At 44.0% G+C, this 24,258-nt stretch overlaps 1 protein-coding gene across 3 annotated transcripts; it reads right to left on the reverse strand.

The window, feature by feature from the left end:
• Positions 1 to 3,408: 3,408 nt before the first annotated feature.
• SUPT7L (SPT7 like, STAGA complex subunit gamma) lies at positions 3,409 to 24,159 on the reverse strand. 3 transcript variants are annotated; one of them, XM_077813621.1, is made up of 5 exons: positions 24,065 to 24,159; positions 22,772 to 23,366; positions 14,087 to 14,411; positions 11,166 to 11,403; positions 3,409 to 4,630 (listed from the first exon to the last, which is right to left on the reverse strand). In XM_077813621.1, the coding sequence occupies exons 2-5, from the start codon at positions 23,182 to 23,184 to the stop codon at positions 4,368 to 4,370; spliced, it is 1,239 nt and encodes a 412-aa protein (XP_077669747.1). In that variant the 5' UTR covers positions 23,185 to 23,366; positions 24,065 to 24,159; the 3' UTR covers positions 3,409 to 4,367. The 3 variants fall into 3 exon arrangements, with proteins under 3 accessions (XP_077669747.1, XP_077669746.1, XP_077669748.1); XM_077813620.1 differs by having other exon boundaries at positions 22,772 to 23,371; positions 24,065 to 24,154; XM_077813622.1 differs by lacking the exon at positions 24,065 to 24,159 and adding an exon at positions 23,821 to 23,835 and having other exon boundaries at positions 22,772 to 23,371.
• Positions 24,160 to 24,258: the final 99 nt, after the last annotated feature.

The following is a 24,258-nucleotide window of genomic DNA, read 5'->3' on the forward strand; positions in this document are numbered from 1 at the left end:
CTTTCACCTTTGTGTGGGGGGGTGGAGGGTGAGAAAACCTGGATTTGTGCTGGAAATGGCCTAACCTGACGATTACTTTAGATAAGCTATTACCAGCAGGACAGTGGGGTGGGAGGAGGTATTGTTTCATATTCTCTGTGTATATATAAAGTCTGCTGCAGTTTCCACGGTATGTATCTGATGAAGTGAGCTGTAGCTCACGAAAGCTCATGCTCAAATAAATTGGTTAGTCTCTAAGGTGCCACAAGTACTCCTTTTCTTTTTGCGAATACAGACTAACACGGCTGTTACTCTGAAACCTTTGGGACTGAAATTTCCAGAGATGGAATTTTTATTTTCTTGGGAACTCCCTTCAATAGAGTAAAAAGAAAAGGATTTGCATTGCAAGCCTCCTTTTGCTCCCCGGTAACACAGCCTGCGTTGCATATTTCACTTTTATACATTTTTAGAAAAACAAACATTTTAACTACATTACCCTTCATCACGCACTAGACACATGCCTTAAGCCTCAGCAGTGAGCCTCTAATCAGATTGGCCCCTCCTACCTCTCAGTTTTGTTACTCATTCTCTTTGCAACTTTTAAGTTCTTCCAGGTGGGGAAATCTCGATCTTTCTGTAAAGCATCAGGCACATCTAAGGCAGCAAGGCTGATCTTGAAATTAAGGCTCAAGCTACAGAGGGATTCTGAGCTGCATGCAAAGGCTCCTGTGTAGGTTTGCAGGGAACCTTATATTACAAACCCCTGTCTAACATTGGTATCCAGATGGGAGGATAGGGAGAGCTTTCAAGAGAGAAAAGATTTGAGACCTCAGCATTATATATAAAGGGACCCCACCTGAACTGCCCTTCCTCCACCCCTAATCAAAACACCCTACAAATATAGTATGGAGCAGGCTTGCCATTGACTCAGACAGCGGGGCAGATCCTGCCGATACCGGAGCTTTGTCAATATTCTGCATTTTGACTGGCCATCCACACTATCACTCGCAACCAGAAACAAGAGAGGAAGAACAGGCAGCCAATGAAACTGAAGAATTCTGAAAAGGCTAGTTCAGTGCCGCTCCTTCCCAAGAGTCAACAAAAATAAACAGTGGGAGAGCTCCTTTTCATGATCAAGCTGTTAATGAACCAATTCTAACTCCTACAATAATCTCTATACCCATGGGTCTATGGACTCCTCAGAGGCAGCACTAGCTGCTATGAGCCCCAGCAAGCATTAATGCATAGTAAAATCGTGTTTGATACCTCAAAAGAGCACATTGTCCATATTATCATTTGCCAAGTGAGGCTTGAAATGTCACTATTTTGTGCATGATAAATGTCTTTGTAAATCTATGGACTGTTCTAGGGGAATTACTTGCCCAGAATTTAAAGCTTCCATCTGTAAAAGAGAAAGAAGCACCAAGCAGATAAATGTCAGAAGCAACACTTAGTATACATGGGGGAGTGGGGAGGGGAGAGAGAGAAAGTAAAGATTTTACTCTGCCATCATTTTAAAATGTACAAGCTATACTAGTGCATTTCTAATCTCTGCATAAACAACCCTCAAAAAAGAATCAATAGCACATCTCTGCCACTGCAGCTACACTGCAGAATCAATACAGGGTGAATTTCCACTGTATTTAAATATATATTTGAAGCATGCAGGCCTGGCTTGTTACAGAGTGTATTATGGGGGAAATGGGGGTGGAAGGGAAGCAGTACAAAAACATGATTAAAAATGAGAGAAGCATGTGTACCTGGGCAATCTAAAAAAAGCACTTAAGACTAAGGCTTAAGAGATTCTTCTAAAGCTCCAGAGAGTGGCAGATACACTATTCTTTCATCCTTAGCCAGTTAAAAGTCCTGAAAACATTCAGTGGCCAGGGCTCTCCTTCCCCATTCCATCCTGCAACAATCCCACCGTTATACTAGTTCCCATAATACATTTCATCAGAGGATCTCGACATGCTCTATGGATATTAATTAAGCCTCACACCACCACTGGAAGGCCGGTATTACTTGTGATGTTGCACTCCATATTATTTATGGAAATATGCTTATAAATATGATGTAACTGGAATATGCTTTATGCAAAAGGTCTCTTGTAAGGTACGATAAAGGTTATAACCTACTAAATACATTCCTCCTATTTGTATGTATGTATCATTCTTGTATCTGAAGCTAGAAATATGAAGTATAACTCTGAGGTCCTATTGTAATTATGCGAAGTGTGGGCCATTAATGGTGCTTTAGAATCTTTATGGCTCCTATTGACTAGGACAAATGGTTGTAAATGGTTTATTTACCTGCAAGTCTTCCCGTGTACCTGTGGGCCAACCCAGGAAGAATGGAGACTAGGGGTCTTACAGTGACATGAGACCATATCACATGATACTGGAATCCATCTTAAATCTGGTACTTTTCCATTTAGGAGAGGTGGGAACCCAGAGAGACAAAAGATTCCTGCCTTGTGCCAAAGTTATAAAAGGGGGTGGAGCAGGACAAAGGGGGCTGCCAGTCATGAGAAAGCCCCTGCTTACCACCTGAGATGTCTGCTGGAACTAACAAAGAGTGTACCAGGGGAAAGGATTGGGCCCAGACCAGGAAGGAATCTAGTCTGTGAAAGAAGCTTATTGGAACATCTCTGAGGGTGAGATATTACCTGTAATCAGTTTCTTAATGTATTAGGCTTAGACTTGTGTGTTTTGTTTTATTTTGCTTTGTGGCTTACTTTGTTCTGTTATTACTTGAAGCCACTTAAATACTACTTTTTATACTTAATAAAATCACTTTTGTTTATTAATAAACCCAGAGTAAGTGATTAATACCTGGGGGAGCAAACAGCTGTGCATATCTCTCTATCAGTGTTATAGACGGCGGACAATTCGTGAGTTTACCCTGTATAAGCTTTACACAGAGTAAAACATATTTATTTGGGGTTTGGATCCCATTGGGAGCTGAGTGTCTGGGTGCTGGAGATAGGTAACCTGCTGAGCTGTTTTCACTTAAGTCTGCAGCTTTTGGTGCGTGGACCAGACCCTGGTCTGTGTTGCAGCAGGCTAGTGTGTCTGGCTCAACAAGACAGGGTTCTGGAAGTCCCAAGCTGGCAAGGAAAACAGGCTCAGAGGTAATTTCAGCACATCAGGTGACAGTCCCAAGGAGATCTCTATGACCGAACCCATCACATTACTTTTCCCTTTTTACAAGTAAGGAAACAACATCAGGAGGGCTGCATCTTCTCTAGGTTACATGAGTCACTGACAGAGCCGGGAACAGAACAAAACAAAGATCTCCCGTTTCCCAAGTCCTCTGTTTAACCAACCATGCTTTAAATATTTGGATAGTTCTTTAACCACTAGACAGTACCTTTAACATTGAGACAACAGTTTTTAACACTGATGTCCATGAAACCCTATTGCCACTGAGTCTTATTAGACACGCAGGAGAGTTTTATTTGTTTGGCTTCTATTTCTGTACAATGAACATGAAATACAATCAAGAAAGAGAATTAGGACCATAACTGTTATATGAACAAACAAAAACAATGTGCCTGGAGCTTGTTCTTTCAGAAGATTAATGTGCAACTGTAAGGACAAATATGAGGCTCAGTAAACCTCCCTTGAACCTCCCAATGGGCAATAGGTATAGAGCTGGTTTAAGCCAGTGTTCCTACTTGACTCATGATCATTCCAGCTTTTGTTAAGAGAGACACTTAATGAATAAAATTAAAGGCTCGGAGTTGAACATCATCTTTGGATCCACAGAACAAAAATAATTATTGCCATCAATCAGCTATGCCATTTTAAAAAAAAAAACAGGAACCAAAACAGAAGCTATTTTAAATTGTCAAGACAGCAGCTTCAAATAGGGCAACTCAGCTGGGTTGAAATTGCCACATACAATCCAACAAAATAAAGGAAGCTGTTTATTACCAGGGCCAGCGCTAGGTAAAGCTAATTGCTCCTGGTTCCACTTTGAGAAGCTCACTGTCAAGATGCAGCCTTGACCCCCGCCACCCCCGGCTCAGTGAGTATAAACAGCCACTGTCAACAAGACTACTAGCCTGCTTTCTCCCCCGCACTCCCACCCCTCCAGAGATCTGGTGACACTGCCATGTTTGTAGGATGGGGATGGGTCCCATTTTGAGTTCTCCTGCAATCTCGTGGATGGGGATACAGAGCAGAGCCCACTGGGAAGAGGAGTCATGGGCAGAATGAAGATGGGTGGGTTGACATGCACTGCAGATCGAACCTCACATGATAATTTCACAGACTGTCCCCCAAAACTCAGGGCCAGCCCTGTTTATTATAGTCCACATGATACCAAGGGCCTGTTGGCTCATTTCAAGCATGAGCAGGATTTGAAAAAAAAAGCCCTCTTCCCTTTCACATCTTCTTCATCTTCTTCTTGCAGCGTTGGTTGAAGACAGGTGAGGATCCCATCAGGCTATCAGGGGAATGAGAACCATAACTGCTCTCGGAGCCATGGGGGCTCTGTGGCATCCCAGCTTCGCTCATGCCTGACATGGGCTCCTCGAAGACATCACTGCCTAGGACCCCATGCCCATGAACATTGCTCTCCTCACTTTCCTGAGGCTCCATTTTCACCTGAGCCAAGTTCCAGAGAGGGGAAGCATTGACCTCGGCACCTGGAGAGAGAGAGAGAGAGAGAGTACTCATTAGTCACCTAGTAAAGAGTGCATGGGAACAGATGTACGGGTGCAAAGGACAGCCCGATCAGTGGAGAAAGAGCAAGAGCAGGCTAACCCCTAAGACTGGGCTCACGAGGTTGGAGATAGAACAGCTGTGAAACAAAAAGACAAAGCATATAAAAGCAGTATTTACTTTGATCACCTCCCGCTTAGAGCAGGAGCTGACTAAGCCCTTTGCCTCTTTTTCAGTGCAGCCATCCCGTGGAATACTTGTGGCACATTAGAGACTAACAAATGTATTTGAGCATAAGCTTTCGTGAGCTACAGCCCACTTCATTGGATGCATGCAGTGGAAAATACAGTGGGGAGATTTATATACACAGAGAACATGAAACAATGGGTGTTACCATACACACTGTAACGAGAGTGATCAGGTAAGGTGAGCTATTACCAGCAGGAGAGAAAACACAAACCTTTTGTAGTAATAATCAAGGTGGGCCATTTCCAGAAGCTGACAAGAACGTATGAGGAACAGTGCGAGTGGGGGGAATAAACACGGGGAAATAGTTTTACTTTGTGTAATGACACATCCACCCCCAGTCTTTACTCAAGCCTAAGTTAATAGTGTCCAGTTTGCAAATTAATTCCAATTCAGCAGTCTCTCGTTGGAATCTGTTTCTGAAGTTTTTTTGTTGAAGAATTGCCACTTTTAGGTCTGTAATCGAGTGACCAAAGAGACTGAAGTGTTCTCCAACTGGTTTTTGAATGTTATAATTCTTGACGTCTGATTTGTGTCCATTTATTCTTTTACATAAAGACTGTCCAGTTTGGCCAATGTACATGGCAGAGGGGCACTGCTTGCACGTGATGGCATATATCACATTGGTAGATGTGCAGGTGAACGAGCCTCTGATAGTGTGGCTATTGAATGAGTCAGTTTTAGAAGGGCCAGGCATCCTCTAAGAACTCAGCAGCATCAGCTAGTGCCAAGAGCACAGGGCTCTACCCAAGATGCCCAGGCCCTCCATGGAGCCTGGCCTTGGAGGACACAGCAGTATCACCATGGGGTGATGCCTTGATGGCCTCAGCAGGCCCTAAAGTGCCAGCAGTGCCGGACTCCAAGCTGTTCTGTGAGAGATGGGAAATGGGGGAATCCTCTACTCAGTGATTCCCTAAGGCCTGCTGAGGAGATGCTCTATGGTGGGAGGCACTGTTTGAGGGAGCTGTGGGTATAGTTTGTATTTATTTTAAAGGAACTGATCATTCTAGGTAGGTGCCAACTAGGGATAGTCTGTTTAGAAAGAAAAACAAACAAACTAGGCAGCGAGCCCTAAGATGACCTAAGAAGGAGGAAGAACAGTTGTTAAGGAGACCAGGAGTTCATAAGGAATTTTAAGAGTGATTGGTTTAAATAAATGTTATAAACATTCTTCATTATTATTGGTCATGCACATTGTTCACCCCTGCCACTGTCTGATGTTCTTAAAGTCACCTTCATCTTCTCTCCTGCCCTTCCCTCTTATTGTTTGTTACTCATTTTCTTGCATCTTCTCTTCAGTTACACTGAGTGCTTCAGGTTAAGGACTGTGACGTCCTAGGTGTTTGTCTAGCACCTAGCACAATGGGGTCCAGAGTCTACTTGGGACTCTTGGGTGTTACCACAATGCAAAATAAAAAGGTGGTAATAATTTCTTCCCAAAACTTCAACCAAGAAGTCCTTTAGGAGGTCAGTGAAAGCTGGGTTAATGGACCACCAAACCTTTGCCCATTTTTCATTTTTATGATGGCCTTTTGTGTAAGATTATATCCAAGTTGTTTTTTTTTCCAACACAGTGATGGGTGGATTTTGTTTTATTTTAATTTTGTCCTTAAGAGGGATAATTATAGACTTTGTTATTTCTGCAAATTTATTTTGAAAGAAAAAAAGACAAAATACCCACTACCGCAACTAATACTAATTGGGCCCCTTGTTGAGAGTCTTAGCATAACAACCAAGGACTAAAGGGAGACTGAAATCCTGTCTCGCTCCTCACATGTGGTCCCTAGAGGTCAGGGTTAAATTCACATGAAAAATAAAATGTAGATGCAAACTAAGAAGCCAGCTTGGGATATTTCCAAACCTAGTTTGCAGACTCAAGAGGCTTACCTCAAGTTTGAATAAGCATCTAAGCTTCTGGGTGCTGAGCCAAACATTTTGAACTTCCCCTGTTACTAGCAGTTATACAAAGAGAATCCTTCCATTAACATCACAATGGTGTTTGCATTGTAAACCTTCCACAACTGCTTAGCCCAAACCAGGGCTGAGGGAGACCCTATGTGGTGGGCAGCAGGCAGCACAGGCTATGCTGGTCTAGGACAGGGGTGGCCAACCTGAGCCTGAGAAGGAGACAGAATTTACCAATGTACATTGCCAAAGAGCCACAGTAATAAGTCAGCAGCTCCCCGGCCCCGCTCCTAGCCCCTCCCACACGCTGGCAGCCCTGCTGATCAGCACCTCCTCCTCCTTCCCCACACCTCCCAATCAGCTGTTTTGTGGCATGCAGGAGGCTCTGGGGGGAGGAGTGAGGGCATGGCAGGCTCAGGGGTGGAGTGGGGGCAGGGCCTGTGGCAGAGCCAGGGGTTGAGCAGTGAACACCCCCCGGCACACTGGAAAGTTGGTACCTGTAGCTCCAGCTCCGGAGTCAGTGCCTATACAAGGAGCCGCATATTCACTTCTGAAGAGCCACATGTGGCTCTGGAGCCACAGGTTGGCCACCCCTGGTCTATGAGCTAGACAGCCAGGAAGAACTACAGGGCCTATTGGTGTCCAGAAGCTTCACTAAAAATCCACATTATGTTCATTTCAAGTGAATCTACTCTCTTCTCAACCACGAGGATACATCATTAACATGCTCTCAGGTTTAAGGCTACAGTCCCAGTCTAAGCAATAATCGGAGGGTTTCCTTCTTTCACCAATGTTGATTCACCATTAAGGCCTATTCCCTTTAGCTCCCTTTGTCACTGAGTGTTGTCACCAATGAGTAAAACTACTTAATGTTTACACAGGACATTTCATCTTCAGAGCACTTTAACATCAAAGCACATAACAAACTAATGGATTAATCCTCACAACACTCTCACAACATGACAAGGAAATAGTATTCCAATGTTTGTCTCCATTCCCCCATCTGCAAAGAGATGAAGTGATTTGCCCATGACCACAACAAAGGGCATACTCAGACGCAGGATTAGAACTCAGGAGCCTCCGGCTCCTAGTTTTGTGCTCAAACCACTGGACATTGCTGCCTTCCTAATAGGCTCATTCCCATTTTGAAGATGCCCATATCCTAATTCCAGTAGTTTCCTCTCCCTCCATCTGATGTTATGCACTCAACATTGCCCAGCTCCACAGTGGGACTCCTTTAGAGAGATGTGGTTTCCAGCACACAGAGGCCCTTGTGCAGTGAACAAGGGTTTTCAGAAAGGAATAGAACACTTATATTCATAATTAGAGAACATCAATCTGATATCAGAGGAGCAAAGGGCATTTAATATACAGCTAGTATGTTATCCTCTGGGTCTCAAGTGGTAGATGCTAATACCGAGCTTTTCAGATGAATCAGTCATGAATCAGTTCACCATTCCCTCTCACACAAAATAAGAGCACTTCACATTTCAGAGGCACTGCAGAAAACAATACAAGTTCCCAGCAAAACATCTGAGGGATTTATGTTTTTTAAAACTCAACAGTGTGTTATTCTTTAAACAACCACTAGACTCTGACGTCTCCCCTAAGTGCACACGTAACTTGGATTAAGGTTAATAGAAGAGACCTCATCACTTTTAACTGGGTTTCTGAGTGAAACACTTATTTCTGCAGGGAATGGCTGAGTTCAGGTGGTTGCATATACGAATCAAAACACAGGTTCTTTGAGTGTGGGGGTTCTTCGTAATTTTCCAGAGAAGGCAGAATCGGTGCATGGTGCTGGACTGATAGCCATAGAGACTGAAACTTGTAAGTAGATTCCGAATAGGTATAAACACAGGCTGTAGTGGTACAAGATTCTCCCACACTGCCAATCAACGTGCCTCAACTCTGACCTGGAGCGATGACTTCTAGGAGCAAGAGGGGAGTTCAGTCTCCATGGCCCAATCAGGCCTCGCTATCATTGCTGAAGCTGCTAACTGTAGTGATGGTTTTGTGATGTGAACACTCATCTACTAGAATGGAACAGAGTGCTGCCAGCCCATTTCACGCAAATGATCAAATGTGGACACAAGAACAAATGGATATAAACCGGCCATCGGGAAGTTTAGACTTGAAATTAGACAAAGGTTTCTAATCGTCAGAGGAGTGAAGTTCTGGAATAGCCTTCCAAGGGAAGCAGTGGGGGCAAAAGACCTATCTGGCTTTAAAATTAAACTCAATAAGTTTATGGACGAGGTGGTATGATGGGATAACATGATTTTGACAATTAATTGATCTTTAAATATGCATGGTAAATAGGCCCAATGGCCTGTGATGGGATGTTAGATGGGGTGGGATCTGAGTTACTACAGAGAATTCTTTCCTGGGTACCTGGTTGGTGAATCTTGCCCATTTGCTCAGGGTTCAGCTGATCGCCATATTTGGGGTCAGGAAGGAATTTTCCTCCAGGGCAGATTGGAAGAGGCCCTGGGGGTTTTTCGCCTTCCTCTGTAGCATGGGGCACAGGTCACTTGCTGGAGGATTCTCTGCACCTTGAAGTCTTTAAACCATGATTTGAAGACTTCAATAGCTCAGACATAGGTGAGAGGTTTATCGCAGGAGTGGGTGGGTGAGATTCTGTGGCCTGCATTCTGCAGGAGGTCAGACTAGATGATCATAATGGTCCCTTCTGACCTTAGTATCTATGAATCTAAACAGCAGTCAGAAGGTGATGATCAATCACTACCAACTTGGGACAAATGAGCTGTAAGTCCCATTAACAATTTTTGACTCAACCAGTTCCCCCTTCCCTCATTATTTGTGTTCCTGTTCTTATTCCTGGATCAAAGAATGTGGACCACAATTTTTTGATAACATGAAGTTCTGGCCTTGAGTCATGAGCTACCTGGCAAGTTTGATTAGTGTGTTCAGTACTGTAAAACTTCACAGAATACTAATAAAGTAGAAGCTCCCCACAGCAGTCAGCTGGCAGAACTAAACAAGCCCCAAATAATCCAGCAACAGGCATCCTCAGGCAAGCTCCTCATTGCAAGTGAAACTATTCCTGTGCTGTTCGTTTCAGGAAGTGGTAAGCTCCTGGCACCACCTCAAAAAAGGAAAATCAACTGAATCCTTTTTGTAACTGTTTATTCATTAGGAATTAGAATAAAAAGCAGCTTTTTTTTTGTTGCTTCATATGCAAAAGGAAAGTCTGTTGGCCCTCCTCTTATACACATTTTACAAATGTTCAAAAGTATTTTCCCTTCATTATACTGGATTGGCAGAAGGTTACCCTTATTCAAACATATACTACCATAATTCTACGATAGTAGCAGCAAACACTTGAGTAATATCATTGTAAGTTGCAGTGCTTGAACCATTACTGTAGAACAGGGGTGAGCAAACTACGGCCTGTAGGCTGCATCCAGCCCATCAGACCTTTTAATCCAGCCCTCGAGCTCCAGCTGGGGAGCAGGGTTAGGGGCTTGCTTGGCTCTGTGCGGCTCCCAGAAGCAGTGGTATGTCCCCCCTCCAGCTCCTACATGTAGGGGCAGCCAGGGGGCTCCACATCCTGCCCCCACCCCAAGTGCTGGCTCTGCAGCTCCCATCGGCCAGGAACCGTGGCCAATGGAAGCTGCCGAGCCAGCACCTGTAGATGGGGCAGCACGCAGAGCTGCCTGGCCGGAGCCACGCCTCCACGTAGGAGCCAGAGTGGGGACATGCCGCTGCTTCCAGGAGCTGCTTGAAGTAAGCGCCACCCTGAGCCTGAACCCCTAACCATCTCCTGTGCCCCAATCCGGAGCCCCCTCCTGTACCCTGAACTCCTCATTTCTTGCCCAATCCAAGAGCCCACACCCCCTCCTGCACCCCAACCCCCAATTTCACGAGCATTCATGGCCCATCATACAATTTTCATACCCAGATGTGGCCCTCAGGCCAAAAAGTTTGCCGACCCCTCCTGTAGAATATAACACCATAAGGGCTTACATGCGTCCATTGACTGTAGCCATTGCTGTAGAATATTTTCTACTGTATACTTTTTATGCTGGCACAATGGCTGCTATCATTAGAGTAACATTAGTGCAAACTCTGCATCTTGCAGTATTACTGCAGAATACTCCAATCTATTTGTATGGGGTAAATCTCTAGCACTTCATTAACTACATTACATTTTGCTCCCTGTTTTGTATCTTGTATTTGTGCAAGGTTTTAAACAAACCTCACTGCTGCTTTTTAATTTAAAACTGAACCCTCCTCCCACATGACCAAAAACAACTCCCATCAGCTGTAGCTTTGCTAAAGTAAAATACATGAGGCCATTTGGAAAAGCTGAGGGAGTGTTTACAACAGAAGGCTGCCCCTTACCTGTAGCCTGCGGGGACGCCTCTACCTCCAGATTGGCAGAAAAACGCTCACTCTGAGCTCCAAGGACTCCCACAGGCAAAGACTGGTCACCAGATGCCAGATCTCCCTCCAGCTCCTCACTTATGGGAAAGGTGATATCACTGACTGGCTCCTCCTTAATCTTCACAGGTTTTGTATCTTCTGCTGCCTTTTCAGGGTTGACAATCTTCTCGTACTCTTCGGAGAGCTGCTTGCTAACCTGCCAGTAATCATTGGAGACACAAAGGCTGGAGTTTTCAGACAAAGCAGTGAAAGCAACTGTGTTACAGTGTTCCCTCTCCCCAAAAGATCACTGGTTTCTAATCAAAGGAAACAGGTACTCGAGCAGATTATACACATTAATAATAATTATGATGGTTTGTCCTTTCAGAACTTCTTCCATCTGACGATTTAAAAGGACTTCAACGGGGTTAATTTACTAAGGCTCCAATAAGTTATTCACACCTGTCTGGTGAATAAGTATCAGCAGCCTTATTTCATAGATGGGGAAACGGGGGCCCAGAAATTAACACACACACACACACATAGCAAGTCTGGGACACAACAAGAAATAGAACCCATGTGTGTCCTGAGTCCCACTCCTAAACTTTAGCTACTTAACTTCTGAGCTGTCTGTCACCATTTTTAATCACAACCTACAGAACCTGGCTATCTTCTGTTCAATCAACAACAGAAATGCAATGAACATTTTCTCCCGCCATTTCAGTGAAATGAATATAGGGATGAAATTCAGCAGCAACCCTTCACCTCTAGAAACTTAGGTTCTTATCAACCATACACCATCAATTAAGTGAATTTTGCAGTCTAAGTCTAGCTACTACTAGTACTTGTCTGTATCACACATTTCTGTAATGTTCAATAGCCTTTTGCTCCAGATAGGCCCAGGTTAGAATTACAGTGACTGTTACAGGTCTAGACTGAGGTGCAGTGGTACTGCTGTTTTAAAACAAAACCTACTTCCTCATCTACACACACCTTGAAGTAGCAGAGGTTACTGCAAGTCAAGAGTGAGATGTAGTGAATCATAGAATCTCAGGGTTGGAAGGGACCTCAGGAGGTCATCTAGTCCAACCCCCTGCTCAAAGCAGGACCAATCCCTAATTTTTGCCCCAGATCCCTAAATGGCCCCCTCAAGGATTGAACTCACAACCCTGGGTTTAGCAGGCCAATGCTCAAACCACTGAGCTATCCCTTCCCCTCTCCCTGGGTTACAGCTATGCAGAAAACCCAGACCTCAAAACAGCAGGGAGTGCTGTAGGTGGGGACTGATATTACTAGCTAAAGTCCATCTGTTTTATAAACATTTACATTGAACTAAAAGGTATTCATAATGCAAAAAGAGTCTTTTAACCAATACAATCAGCATTTTTGAAACAAAAAAATCTTTTAGTGAAGAGGAATCCAGATGATGTAGCTTTTTTGATAAACATCAGAACCACTAACAATTTATATGCCACTGACATTTGCAGGTCTCTGATTTATGCAAACTCTGTGCAAGTCACAGGGTGCCATGCAGGACGAGTGTGGGAGTGCAACTGAGCTGCTCCAGAAGTCTCTCAAATACCAAGGTAGGGAACACAGAATAAATCCCTAGGAAGCTCAGACCAGACAAATTTTGCCTCAGGTCATGTACTCTACAGGGGGTACAATTCTCCTCTCAATGAGCCTCAATATTATTCTCCTTCACATTCATAGCATTTACACGAGTCCATGAAGGAGAGAATATCTTTATGTCTATGTCACTAAAACAATATGCCAGCGTTTAACTCTGGAAAAACTAGTTCAAAAGAAACCAGCTCCCTGCAGGGGTAACAGAAATTTATATTGCATTTTTCACTCCAAAGAGCTTTATCATATCTGGAGTTGGTTCAGCATTCACCGAAAAATGCAGCCACTGCTGGGAATAGGAGGCAGCAGATGTTTAACAGCTCACAGAAAAACTACATGGCAGCATATTCTCAGACTGAACTTTCTGTACAGTTTCAACAAACCACCTCATTTCACGAGCTATACGTTAAAATTAGGTTGGTTTGTGTGTGCTCACTGCTTTACATTACTAAAATACAGCTAAACATCCCAGTGACCCACAGAAATAGAAATCAAATTGATAAATCAGTACTGACTCTTTTCTTCTTCTGAATTTTGTTTTCCTTACATGGAAACTGTTTCATGTCAAGCTGAACACTGTTTAATGCACTCCGTCATTCTGATAAATACCAGGGGCTTTCTAGTACTATGCATATCTCCTCACTCACTGCATGATTACCATTCTATTCAACTAGACTCTAGAGAACCTGAGGAAATCAAAGTATCCTGTTTCTGTTGTTGGATGGTTTACACAAATCCATGGAAGATCAGATAAATTATGGATCCAGTATTTGATGTAATTTAATCACAAATTCTCTGCTTGAATAGGCTCTCTCTGTAGAAGAATTTACTTGTTTGATCATCTATTTTCAAACAATAGATCTCTTCAATATTAAACAAGTTGTGGGAGCTTCTGGTGGAGAAAAGATGGGGAAGATCCCAACAATTTTCCTTCCTTATCTCCTTCATTGAGCTGACTCACTTTTCTGAAACACAACTTCCTCCCAGGCCAACCACCCGCATACTTCTAGATCAGCAAAAGGGTGGACAACTAAGGGGCTTCCTCCCTTAGCGGGCAGACATGCTACTACCACAATGCTCCTAGCCCCCTAGCAGCCCACATGGGGAGGTTATTGCCTTCTGGTTGTTTACTAAAACCCTCCCTGACCCCCCCCCAAAGTAAGAGATCTAGTTGGACGTTAACTCACTGATCCAGACAGTTCTCTATATAGCAACAAGAGATTGCACTGGGAGTGTCTTTCATTAAGCAGTATTTTTTACATCTCTATCCTCACCTGCAGCATGTAGCTGTGATAATCCTTAATGCGATGCTGCCAGAACTTCTGCAGAGAGAGCACGCTGCCAATGCCCACTTCGTGGAACACCTGTTCCATTACGTCCGGGAAAGGCGTCTGCCCAAGCCGAGCTTCTCGGTCCACAGTGAAGCGCAGCAGCTTGGTGAACTTCAAGCAGTACTCATGAGCAATGTCTGTCAGGGTCTCCAGGACGCTCTCATTGGCACACTCGAACCCCGCATGGGCCAGGATGGTGGCCATGGACTGGTAGAGAAGCTGCCGGCAGGAGGTCCAACTCAGCTCAGTTACTGGTTCCCCTTTCCCTCTAAAAGCAGAGAGGACAACATGAGCAGGCCTTCGCCCACCTCAGGAAAATGGGGAAGAGGAAAAAACTGTTTACTGTTAAAAGGTCTGTGCCTTTAATTTAGCAGAGGTGACCTGACCTGCAAAGGAAATGCAGTTGGGTTTGGGTCCTTTATGGCATCTTATGTATGGAGGAGGCCTGGAAGGTTTATGGCTGCTTTTTTTTTTCCTTACAAATATCAAAAATGTCAAGTCTCATCTTTCTTTTTTATGCTAGAAGACTCCTTGGGTGACTCAAATGCGGACTGAGCTTTCTCAGCCCTTAATTAAATCAAGAGCTTTTATCCCAGAGGTCTGAATTAAACAGGTGCTAAACACACAAAAAAAGGAGTTTTAACAACATGAATGCAACATAAATGCAAATCTCTTCCCCTCTTAATCAGGTTTCACTTCTTTGTTATCTCTAATGTCACAGGCCTATTAGCTCTCCAGTCATCCATAGAAGCTTCCAAGACAGACAAGATGTAAATCTGTAATGTACAAAAACCAAGCAGAGCACACACACTTTGTTAAATCAAAGTATACACAAAAAGGTACGAGCCCATTTTTTCCATGTCACGTCTAAGCAATGCACTTGGTGCTATGGAAGAAGCAGGAAGAGAGAGACAGTACAATTTGCAATGTAACACAAAGCATGCTGGAAGATCCAGAGGAAGGTGCTGTCTTAAAACAAGGGTTCACAGCTTGGGGGTTATGACCACACTGCCCTTCCTCATTTTGCTAAATGGGAGAGGGGGGTCCTGGCTACATCCCAGCTAGATGGGAAGCAGAAGGTAGGAGAGGTCCCAGTATGGGAGAGGCTGAGAACCACTAGCTTACAACATTTACAATATTCTTGTAATGAGTGGGTGAGAATTTTTTATTGAGGTGGGTTAGTATTTGAGAGTTTCACAGGGGAAAGAAAAGCTTTGAAGAATTTGAAAGACAAAAGAGCATGTGTCTGGCCCAACAGACTTTAAAATTCATAGTTTCTGTTCACTTGGTATGGTTTTTGTTTGCTTTTTAATACTTCACTCAGTTCCAGTGGTTAAAGTAGACCAGTCAATTTCACGTTTAGTTTCTGATCAGTTTCCTTTTCTGATCTCCTTACAAACCCAACTTCCTAATTCCTCACCTCCTCCACAAACACTTGCACCACCCAGTGTTTCCAATGACTTGCCACCAGTTGATACCTTACAGATATCATCTGCTAACTGCTTAGTGGCTTACTTAAGATGAGAGATTGGTCTCACTGCAGTGCCTAGCACGCAGGTGTCTACACCATAGAACATCCATCACAACTGGCACCTTTCAGACTCAGAAAAAATGCATGGACCTCAGAGCTTCAGCTCCCCTCTGATCTTTAAAGAGGGCCCCCGCAAAACAGGGCTGAGCCATGGTATGTGTGTGTGAGGTAGTGAGAGGGAAGCTTGCACTACTGCTATCAGTACCAAAACCCTTCTGTGGATAACTAGAGGGCTTCATCATTTGCCAGGTTCACAACTCCACATTTTTCACTAGTATGAAATGCTTTTAAATAATGAAGTTAAAGAAAACAATTAATAGTACAGGAAAAGCCTCAGTTCAAGGTATTACCTGGGGAATAAGAATAGCTGTGTGGACCTCAGGTCATTAACTCCTAGTTATTAATCTCTGTGAAGTGACTCTTCTGGATTTTTATTTAATTATGTCATTTGCCTTAGAATGGAGAAAGCAGACCCTCTGATACACCAATTGAAAGATCATCTAGTTTCTCTGTAGCCCAAGCATCATTCATGCTGTTTTGTACCCTTTTTGTATTGCCATACTCTTCAGTAGCTCACGGAGAGCCCTAGGCCTCTTACAACATCAACACAGGGGCCTAGTTCTCCATTTTCTTCTACAGCAGGAGAGAACCACTGTCAAAGCCAGGGACTGGTCCTTTCTTTTTAGTGGGTAGAGGGGTATGGTTAAATATAATTACTAGCTGTCAAATGAGGCACTTTGCAAGCTTAAACTAATACACTAGAGACATAATTCAGTTAGCCCATTTGGGATACACCACCACCACCACCTCCAGCTACTGTTTAACAATGTACAGCAATATTTAGCAACAAAAAAGAATGCTGGAAAAGAACCTAATTACCCAATTAGTATGTGGCCAGGACACTGAGGTCAAAGAATATAGTCAATCTAAAATCTAACCCATTTAGAGAGAGAGAAAGAGAGAGAAACAGACAGTTTCCGGGTACTGTGCCTCTCTCTGTGTATCCATCCCAATTTTTGTATTTTTATGAACACAGTTTCCTGGTTGCGTTTTTTGTTTGTTTTTGTTTTGGTGGGTTTTTTCCCCTCACAGGAACAACAGGAGAAGATGATTAATGAATTAGTTATACAGGGGAAAGAGTGAAACTTCCTATAAACAAAGTGCTGTCCAATGTAAACAGACTGGGGGGCTGGGGGCGGGGAGAGAGAAAATTCCCCCACTCAACTCCTTTGAGTTATACTCATATTTGCCCATGATTGTATCAACAGGAAAACATTTTCAGGCAGAAGAGCGAGTTTTAAATTGAACGTGTCACTGTACCAACAAACCTCTGCAAAAAAGGCCATAAGATTTTTTATTTTATTTTTTCACATGGCCATAACTAGTAAGAACCTTGGCTTTACACCTCATTCAAAGTTTGGCATCTCCAGAAACACAGCACTCCTAAACACTTATCTCTACTGACTTTGACAGCAGAATGCCACTTCCTACAGCTTCTAATGCTTTCTAAGAAGTCATCCAGCTACCAACCAAACTTGAGCCTGCTTAACACTTAATCAGTGTCACATAGCTGTGAATAAACGGAAGAATCTTTACCCCTAAGATTTAGTCACTGTGGGTTGGCAAGTACCAGACTTGCAAGTGTGCAATTTGAAAGCTTAGAATGTGATCATCTCTGCAGAAGAGGATCTAGGCTATTTTCAGTTACCATAAATACTATGAGATACTGGCCCATTTGACAATAATAAATCCTCACTTACATCAGAGATCTACATAAAGATCTAGGAACACCTCTACGCTTTTATGGACCACCACTGCAGGAGACAATACGGAGGAAAAACCATCTACCCAAACCAAGAATATATAAACTGAAATGCTGTTTTTTCCCCATCCCCGTCAATGGGCCTATAATGTACAGAATATCACTTTAGAGCAGACTGACAAATCTGCCAACTCAGATCAATCAAACTTAACCTTCAGAGTGAATGAGGTTGCCAGCCTCATAAAATGACACATTTTCTGTGGCAGTCTCTTAACATGACAGCATGCCATCTACTGCCCCACATGAAGTAATCAGAAACATTCTTGTGTCCAAGCCACTCTCTAGCAAGGCCATTTCCTTTAAAGGAAGGAAAATCTGGTGGGCCCTTTCCTGTTTAACTAGCGTGTTAAAGTGAAAGTAATTGGGCCAATTCAATATGTGGAGCAACAACTGAGGTTTACTCATGTAAAATAATGGAAGGAAGTCATAGGCTGTCAAAGGTGAGCACTGAGCTAGCAGCAGGTCTAGGGAAAGAAAAGACCGCTTTCTCATGAGCACTTCAATTTTATGAAACATTACACTGCTGAGCTGATTTCTACCAAATGAGGCGCAAAAATTCCCATCACTTGAGAACCATTTTCCCCCCATGCAAAAGAGCAAAAGATGATCCTGGAAAAACAAGGTTAAATTAGTTACAAAGTGTGCTGGAGCAGTGGTTCACAACCAGGGGTACATGTATCCTTGAGGGTACAAAGAGGTTTTCAAGGGGGGTTCATCAACTTATCTAGATTTTTGCCTAATTTTACATCAGGCTACATAAAAAGCAGTAGCGAAGTCAGTACAAACTAAAGTTTCATATGACTTGTTTATACTGCTCTATATACCTAACGCTGAAATGGGAGTACAATATTTATATTCCAATTGATTTATTTTATAATTTTATGGTAAAAATGAAAAAGTAAGCAATTTTCAGTAATAGTGTGCTGTGACACTTTTGTATTTTTAATGTCTGATTCTGTAAGCAAGTAGTTTTTAAATGGGGTGAAACGTGGGGGTACACAAAACAAATGAGATGCCGGAAAAGGGTACAGTAGTCTGGAAAGGTTGAGAACCTGTGTGCTGGAGAACAATGATTACAATAAGGAGAGCTTTGCTGGGGTAGGGGACTCTTTTCCCTTTCTGAATACACCTCTTTTTTAGTGTCTCCATTGTCTTTCACCTGCCTGCGCCCAGTTGTCTAGGGATATCCAGCAACTGGTATAATTAGTGCTGATTTCACCCTTGGAAAACTGACTAGTTCCCAGGTGGGTTATATACCTAAACTTGCTGGGTTTTGGGGATAAACTGGGGTACTAGTCCAGAGGAAGAGGGCTGATCTGCTCTGCATCCCCCAGTCGCTACTATCAGAAATCCTAATCCTCAGCACATTCTCCCCATTGAAGTTGCCACCCCATTGTAAAAAATCAATTCCTAACCATTAGTGGATACTTCCTGCCTGCTGCCACTCCCCAACCTGCAAGGGGTGTGGAGCCTGCACCTCAACTAGAAGGTCAGGGAGGCAACTAACAGAGTCAGAGAGAACAGCAACGGAGGCCAGCTAAGAAACCATCTACTGACAAGTGAGAAAAGGCATCTGAGATGCTTTGTGGGGAGAGGGTGAGGGAGTAGGTTGTGTCTCTTTTGAAGATGGTTCCATGGCAGTTGGAGGCAGACAGAGAGAAAACTAGCAGTCATGTTATGGTAAAAGTCTCCAGCTCAGACAGTAATTATAAGTCTGCTTGTGGTGGGGCAGCAGCCCCACCCCTATGAGAGACTGGGCTAGAGCAGGCCAGAGCAGCTGTGCAGACTGGCAGCCAATTAGGGAGGGCCTGTGGGAGAGCCAATCAGGACTGAGCAGGAGGTGGCCAATCAGGGCCAGAGCTCAGTCCTATATAAAGGCTCCCCAGGAGCAGCATAGGTAGTCTCTCCCAGACCTTCAAGGGAGAAGGTCTGTCTCCTGAGGGAAGAAGACCTGGACAGTGCAGCATAGGCTTGGGAGGCGCTGAGGAGAGCTCCAGCCCAATACCTGCCAGACTGCAGGCCCTGACTGGAAGGGCCTAGAGGGTGCGAGGGGCCAGAGGGGAATTAGCTCAGGGAGGATAGATGAGCAAGAGACAAGAAGGAGGGCAGGGAGGCTGCTGCTAGAGGGTCCCTGGTCCAGGACCCAGAGTAGTGGGTGGGCCTGGGTCTCCCCCCCAACCCCTTTCCCCTCATATTGTGTGTACCTGGCTGACTGCAATGTGCCCCACAAGTGAGAGGCTAGACTTTGGGTTGTGGTTGGCCAATTCAGCAGGAGTGAGCAGAAAGACTGTTGTTAAAAGCCCCCCACCCCTGGAAGGGTGTGAGGATGGACTAAGGGGCACTGTCAGAGGGCAGTGACCAGAAGCAGACATTGCCGAGCAGGAAGCAACATGGGTCCGGATACCAATAGGGGAGCAAATGATGGACGGGATACCACCAGCAGAGGGCACCCTGCAGAGGACAGAGCTAATTCCCAGACATGCCAGCGGGAGGCGCTGTGGTGGTGAGTCCCAACCATGTCATGCTGCTATACATTAAACTTTCAATGCTGAGAACTTAACCCTCTGTTTTCAGTTCCTACACCAATGAAAACCTTCTAGTCTTTCTTTTTGTAAGTGTATATACGCACTCTATTTCCTCTAGAATGACTCCTTTTTACAGTGGATAAAGGAACTGAAATAGTTCAGTCAACTGATTAGTCTGATACTACGTCTCTGGCAGTGGAACACAATGGATGTTTCAGAGGAAAACATAAAAGCCAACTGTATCATAAGAAGGAAAAGACTTCCCTATCTCTGTTTATGATCATCTTACACATTGAAGAGGAATGAGGGCTGACACCCTTTGTTCTTTTATTCTAGCTAGTGTAACTGCAGCTGCTATTTTTATTCACATAAAATGTTTATACAACAGATTTTTCTCTGTTCTAGCCTAGAACAGAATAAAAGCATATACTACATGGACCTTCAAGTTCCTGTTCTGTGAGAGTTTAAAACAGTTTAATCTGTAAGGCACACAATTAAACCATGTTTTGCATTCAACTCCAAATTCACCGCATCCCATTAAAAACTCCCTCTTTATAATCCACAAAACACGTCACTCCCAAGTTGCACTGCACCAGTTTTTCACAATTCTGTCCTTAAGCTTTCCCAGGTGTCTAACTGCTATAAATATTATTTCCCTCAACCATCCTCAATGACTGTAGTAGACAAGGACAGGGTTCGGGGTTCTGTTTTTATCAATAACGATCTTAATTACCCTAAACATGAAAGGGATTTACATTTGTCTAAACCAAAGTGAAATCTGATCAAAAATATTTTGAACCTTTACAATAAAAGCTCAACTAAAACAATAAAAAAGCTTAACTCATCTGTGAAATGAAACAAGTTAGAATGAGTTAGCTATGCAAACTGCATGCAAAATCAAACAAGATCCAAGTAAGCCTCCCTTGACTTCTCATCTCAGGTACCTGAAGAGCTCTGAAAAAGGAAGTCAGTAGGGCAAATGCATTAATTGCATCTAATGGTTAAACTACATGACTACGAGTCATGATCTAGGCTCTGTTGGGAACATGAGTTTTTTGAGTGACCTTGGACAAGCCACTTCACCCATATGTCCCTGTTCCCCATTTGTAAAACAGGGATGATGCCAGTTTTTGCAAGAGTACTACAAGACTTGATTCACTGATAGTTATAAACCACGAGGGCATAAGGCACCATACTGAAGTACACATTACTATTACTATTTTTTAACTTGATATAAACAACTAAACTATTTTCTGATGTAGTTCGCTTTCCCAGTCTTATCTTTATTCAGCTGACCTTTTCTTTACAAGATGATGATCTTTGAAAGTGATTACTGAAACATTGCCCCAACGTAGTGTATGGGGGGCACTGCATTACTACAGCTAGGACTTTCCAGTTCACTGGCAATTTTAAAAAATTGTTTTGGGTTGAACCAAAAATTGTTTTTTAATTTTCAGCAAATCCAAACATAAACATCTGTTAGGAGCCAAACAAATTGTTTCGTTTCAGCAAAATCAAAATATTTTGTTTTGATTTAATTTTTTCAAATAAAAAAACCACAATATTGTTCTGAAGATGTCAAAACATTGATTTTTTTTCTCATTTTTTGTTTTTTTTAAACCAAACAATTTGGCAAAATCTATACAAATTGGAAAAATATTTTGGTGGTGTTAAATCTGCATTTCTCACTGGGAAAAAGTTTTGGCTGAAAATTGTCACCCAGCTCCACTTTCAAGTAAGACAAAGTAGAATTCTTAGCCATTTGTGGTCATTAAAGATCCCACAGCAGGAGTAGGAAGGGTGTTAACCCTGGGGTCCTATCTGAACCCAATTGGTTAATCACTTTCTGTTGACCTAAACTTCCCCTATTTCAATAGAAGTTGCTGTTCTCTCCTACAACATGTATGGAGTGGCTGCTACCTTATTCCACCTAAGAACATACTGTATTATAATGGTGAGAGTGATCTCTGTAAATAAAACTCTACAGTCTGTAAAGCACCTCAGCATCCTGTAGAAAAAGCACTTTCTCTTGTTAATGTAGTGCTGGCAAAATAAAGATTGCTGTTGGAAAACCCCAGAGATTGGACCCCTATTATTTACCCCCAAAAGAACAGGTAGAGCAGAGGCAATATAAGTTTCCTACAAACTGTCCCACTTTCCCTCTGTTGGAAAAGCCAGTTTTAGGGAGAAGGGAGTTCAGTGTCCATGACCATACAATTCTCAACCTCTCTGCTGAGATTATCAAGAACAATGCTAACTGTGATGCAGGGAAGTTTATGTTGTGTAGCCATTAGGAACTGGAGGGATACCATCAACTACTTTCATCATTACAGGCCACTGAACAGCCAAATGCTTATATGTAAGGCTTATAGACTTTCAGCCATTACGAAACTAAACTGGATTTGAATCAGCAACTGGATTTAAATGAGGAATCTAAAGATGAAAGACTATCTCCTGTGACAACCCATAATTGAACTTCTACAGCTCCTTCCATCAGATGTCAAAACACGTTTATGAACACTAAGCTGCACCCTGTTGAGACACAAATCAGAATTGCTAACCGCATTTTACAGATAGGAAATGAATACAGACGAGTAGAATTCAGGATTTCTGACCTTAGTCTCCCTCCCTCCTTAATGATCCTCTGAGATAAATACTCCCCAAAAAGGATCCATCTGACTGACTCTGTACATATAAATTTGCCTGACTTCACTGCAGCAGAGATTTAATCCAATGTGACACCAACACACCTATAAAAGTCGCTCTCTGGATCACTATGCCTTAGCTGAAATGGCATTTTGGGGGTTTTGCTATCCAGAGGAAGCAGATCATCAGGGAGGGGTGGGGAGGCAGGACAGGATGGCAGAGGCTCGCTCTCATCAGTCTTTATGCCCTCCACTTGCTGCTGGTTCTGGGCCTGAGCCATGGCGATGAGGCTGCGCAGCCGTCTGTTGTGCTGGATGAGCTGAATGGTGTGAATGGTGAGGCTACAGGGCTCCGAGGGGATGTCCAGCATGGTGGGTGGCCTGGGCTTGTTTGCAGAGGGCTGATGTAATGGAGGATCCTGGACTTCCACAGTGCGAAACTCCCGCTGAAGCAAATCAAAGGAACTACGGTTGGCCTGACTGGTCGACACTGGAATCTCACCCCAATATCGCAGCATTTTGTCACAAATAAGGTATAGTACCTAAAGTAACAGACTTTTGAGAAGACAGTGGGCTTTTGATAGAAGAAACAAAGGAGTTAGGAAACTCCAAGCACCCTTCCAGTTATCAACAGCAACAACTTCTCATTCAAGGACATGCTGAAAAGAAGTATGGTCTTCAGAACACTTGCAAGATGGTGCTGTTCTTAAGAAAAAGAGACACAGATGTAAGGTTGTTTCATATTTATAATGCAGACTTTAGTTCTCCCTGACCTAAAGGAAGAATTCACAGAAGACCTGACAACCCAATCTGCCCTGTCTAGGGGGAAATTTCAGAAGTTTACAAGTTCAGTGGGTCCCAAATCCACTGTGTGTGTATGGAATTAGCTTCTGGGGTGTTCGGTGATCAGTCATCTGAGCACGCCACATCAATCTTTCTTCAGTACGCCAGAGCAGTAAGACTTTGGAACAAACCATATGACTTACTGCCTTAGTTTACTCCCACCCCCACTCCCCCAGCCGGCGGGGCTGGTCTATAACCCCTCCCCGGAGACGGAGCCCCAGGCTGGCTGCAGAGGCACGAAGTATTCTTCCCAGCAGCGCCTTGCACTTGTGCAGCGCTTTCCTCCACAGGCTCCCACGGGCTTTCCAGACCTCAGGGAAGTCCGGGCCCCGCACGCGGCTGCACCGTGCTGGGGGCGGCAGCCCCCACTGGCCGAGAGGGGCCGGACCAGGACCGCGCAACGAGTCAGTGGCGAAGCCCGGGAGCAGCCCCCGGAGCTCCGAGCGCTGCGGCCCGGCTGCAGGGGAGCCAGGGAGCGGGGCCCGTAGGTCAGGCTGAGCCCTGCGCGGAGCACAGGGGGACGGGCCGGGGCAGAGGATCCTGCCCCGCTCTTACCGAGCCCCGGCCCGCAACAGACGCCGGCCGCCTCCCGCTGTGGAGATCTCGCAACCAACCGACCGACTCCGACTTGCCGCTGACCCGGATGCAAACGATGTTCCGCTGGCGGAAATGGCCCCCCGGCGTCCCGCGCTGCCCAGAGGGTGGGGGTGTTCGCCGCGCTCTTCCTCCCCCTGCTTGTTTGGTTCCGG

The sequence above is a fragment of the Eretmochelys imbricata genome, chromosome 3, assembly GCF_965152235.1.
Source record: "Eretmochelys imbricata isolate rEreImb1 chromosome 3, rEreImb1.hap1, whole genome shotgun sequence".
Taxonomy (NCBI): Eukaryota; Metazoa; Chordata; order Testudines; family Cheloniidae; genus Eretmochelys; species Eretmochelys imbricata.

Bases quoted from the DNA above. Each gene is read 5' to 3' on its own strand.
- SUPT7L (XM_077813621.1), bottom strand. From the start codon at position 23,184: ATGCTGCGATATTGGGGTGAGATTCCAGTGTCGACCAGTCAGGCCAAC. The intron at 14,412-22,771 runs GTGTGTTGGTGT...CTCTGCTTTTAG, and splicing joins CCAGAGAGCGACTTTTATAG to AGGGAAAGGGGAACCAGTAA. The intron at 11,404-14,086 runs GTGAGGATAGAG...GATTACTGGCAG, and splicing joins ATCACAGCTACATGCTGCAG to GTTAGCAAGCAGCTCTCCGA.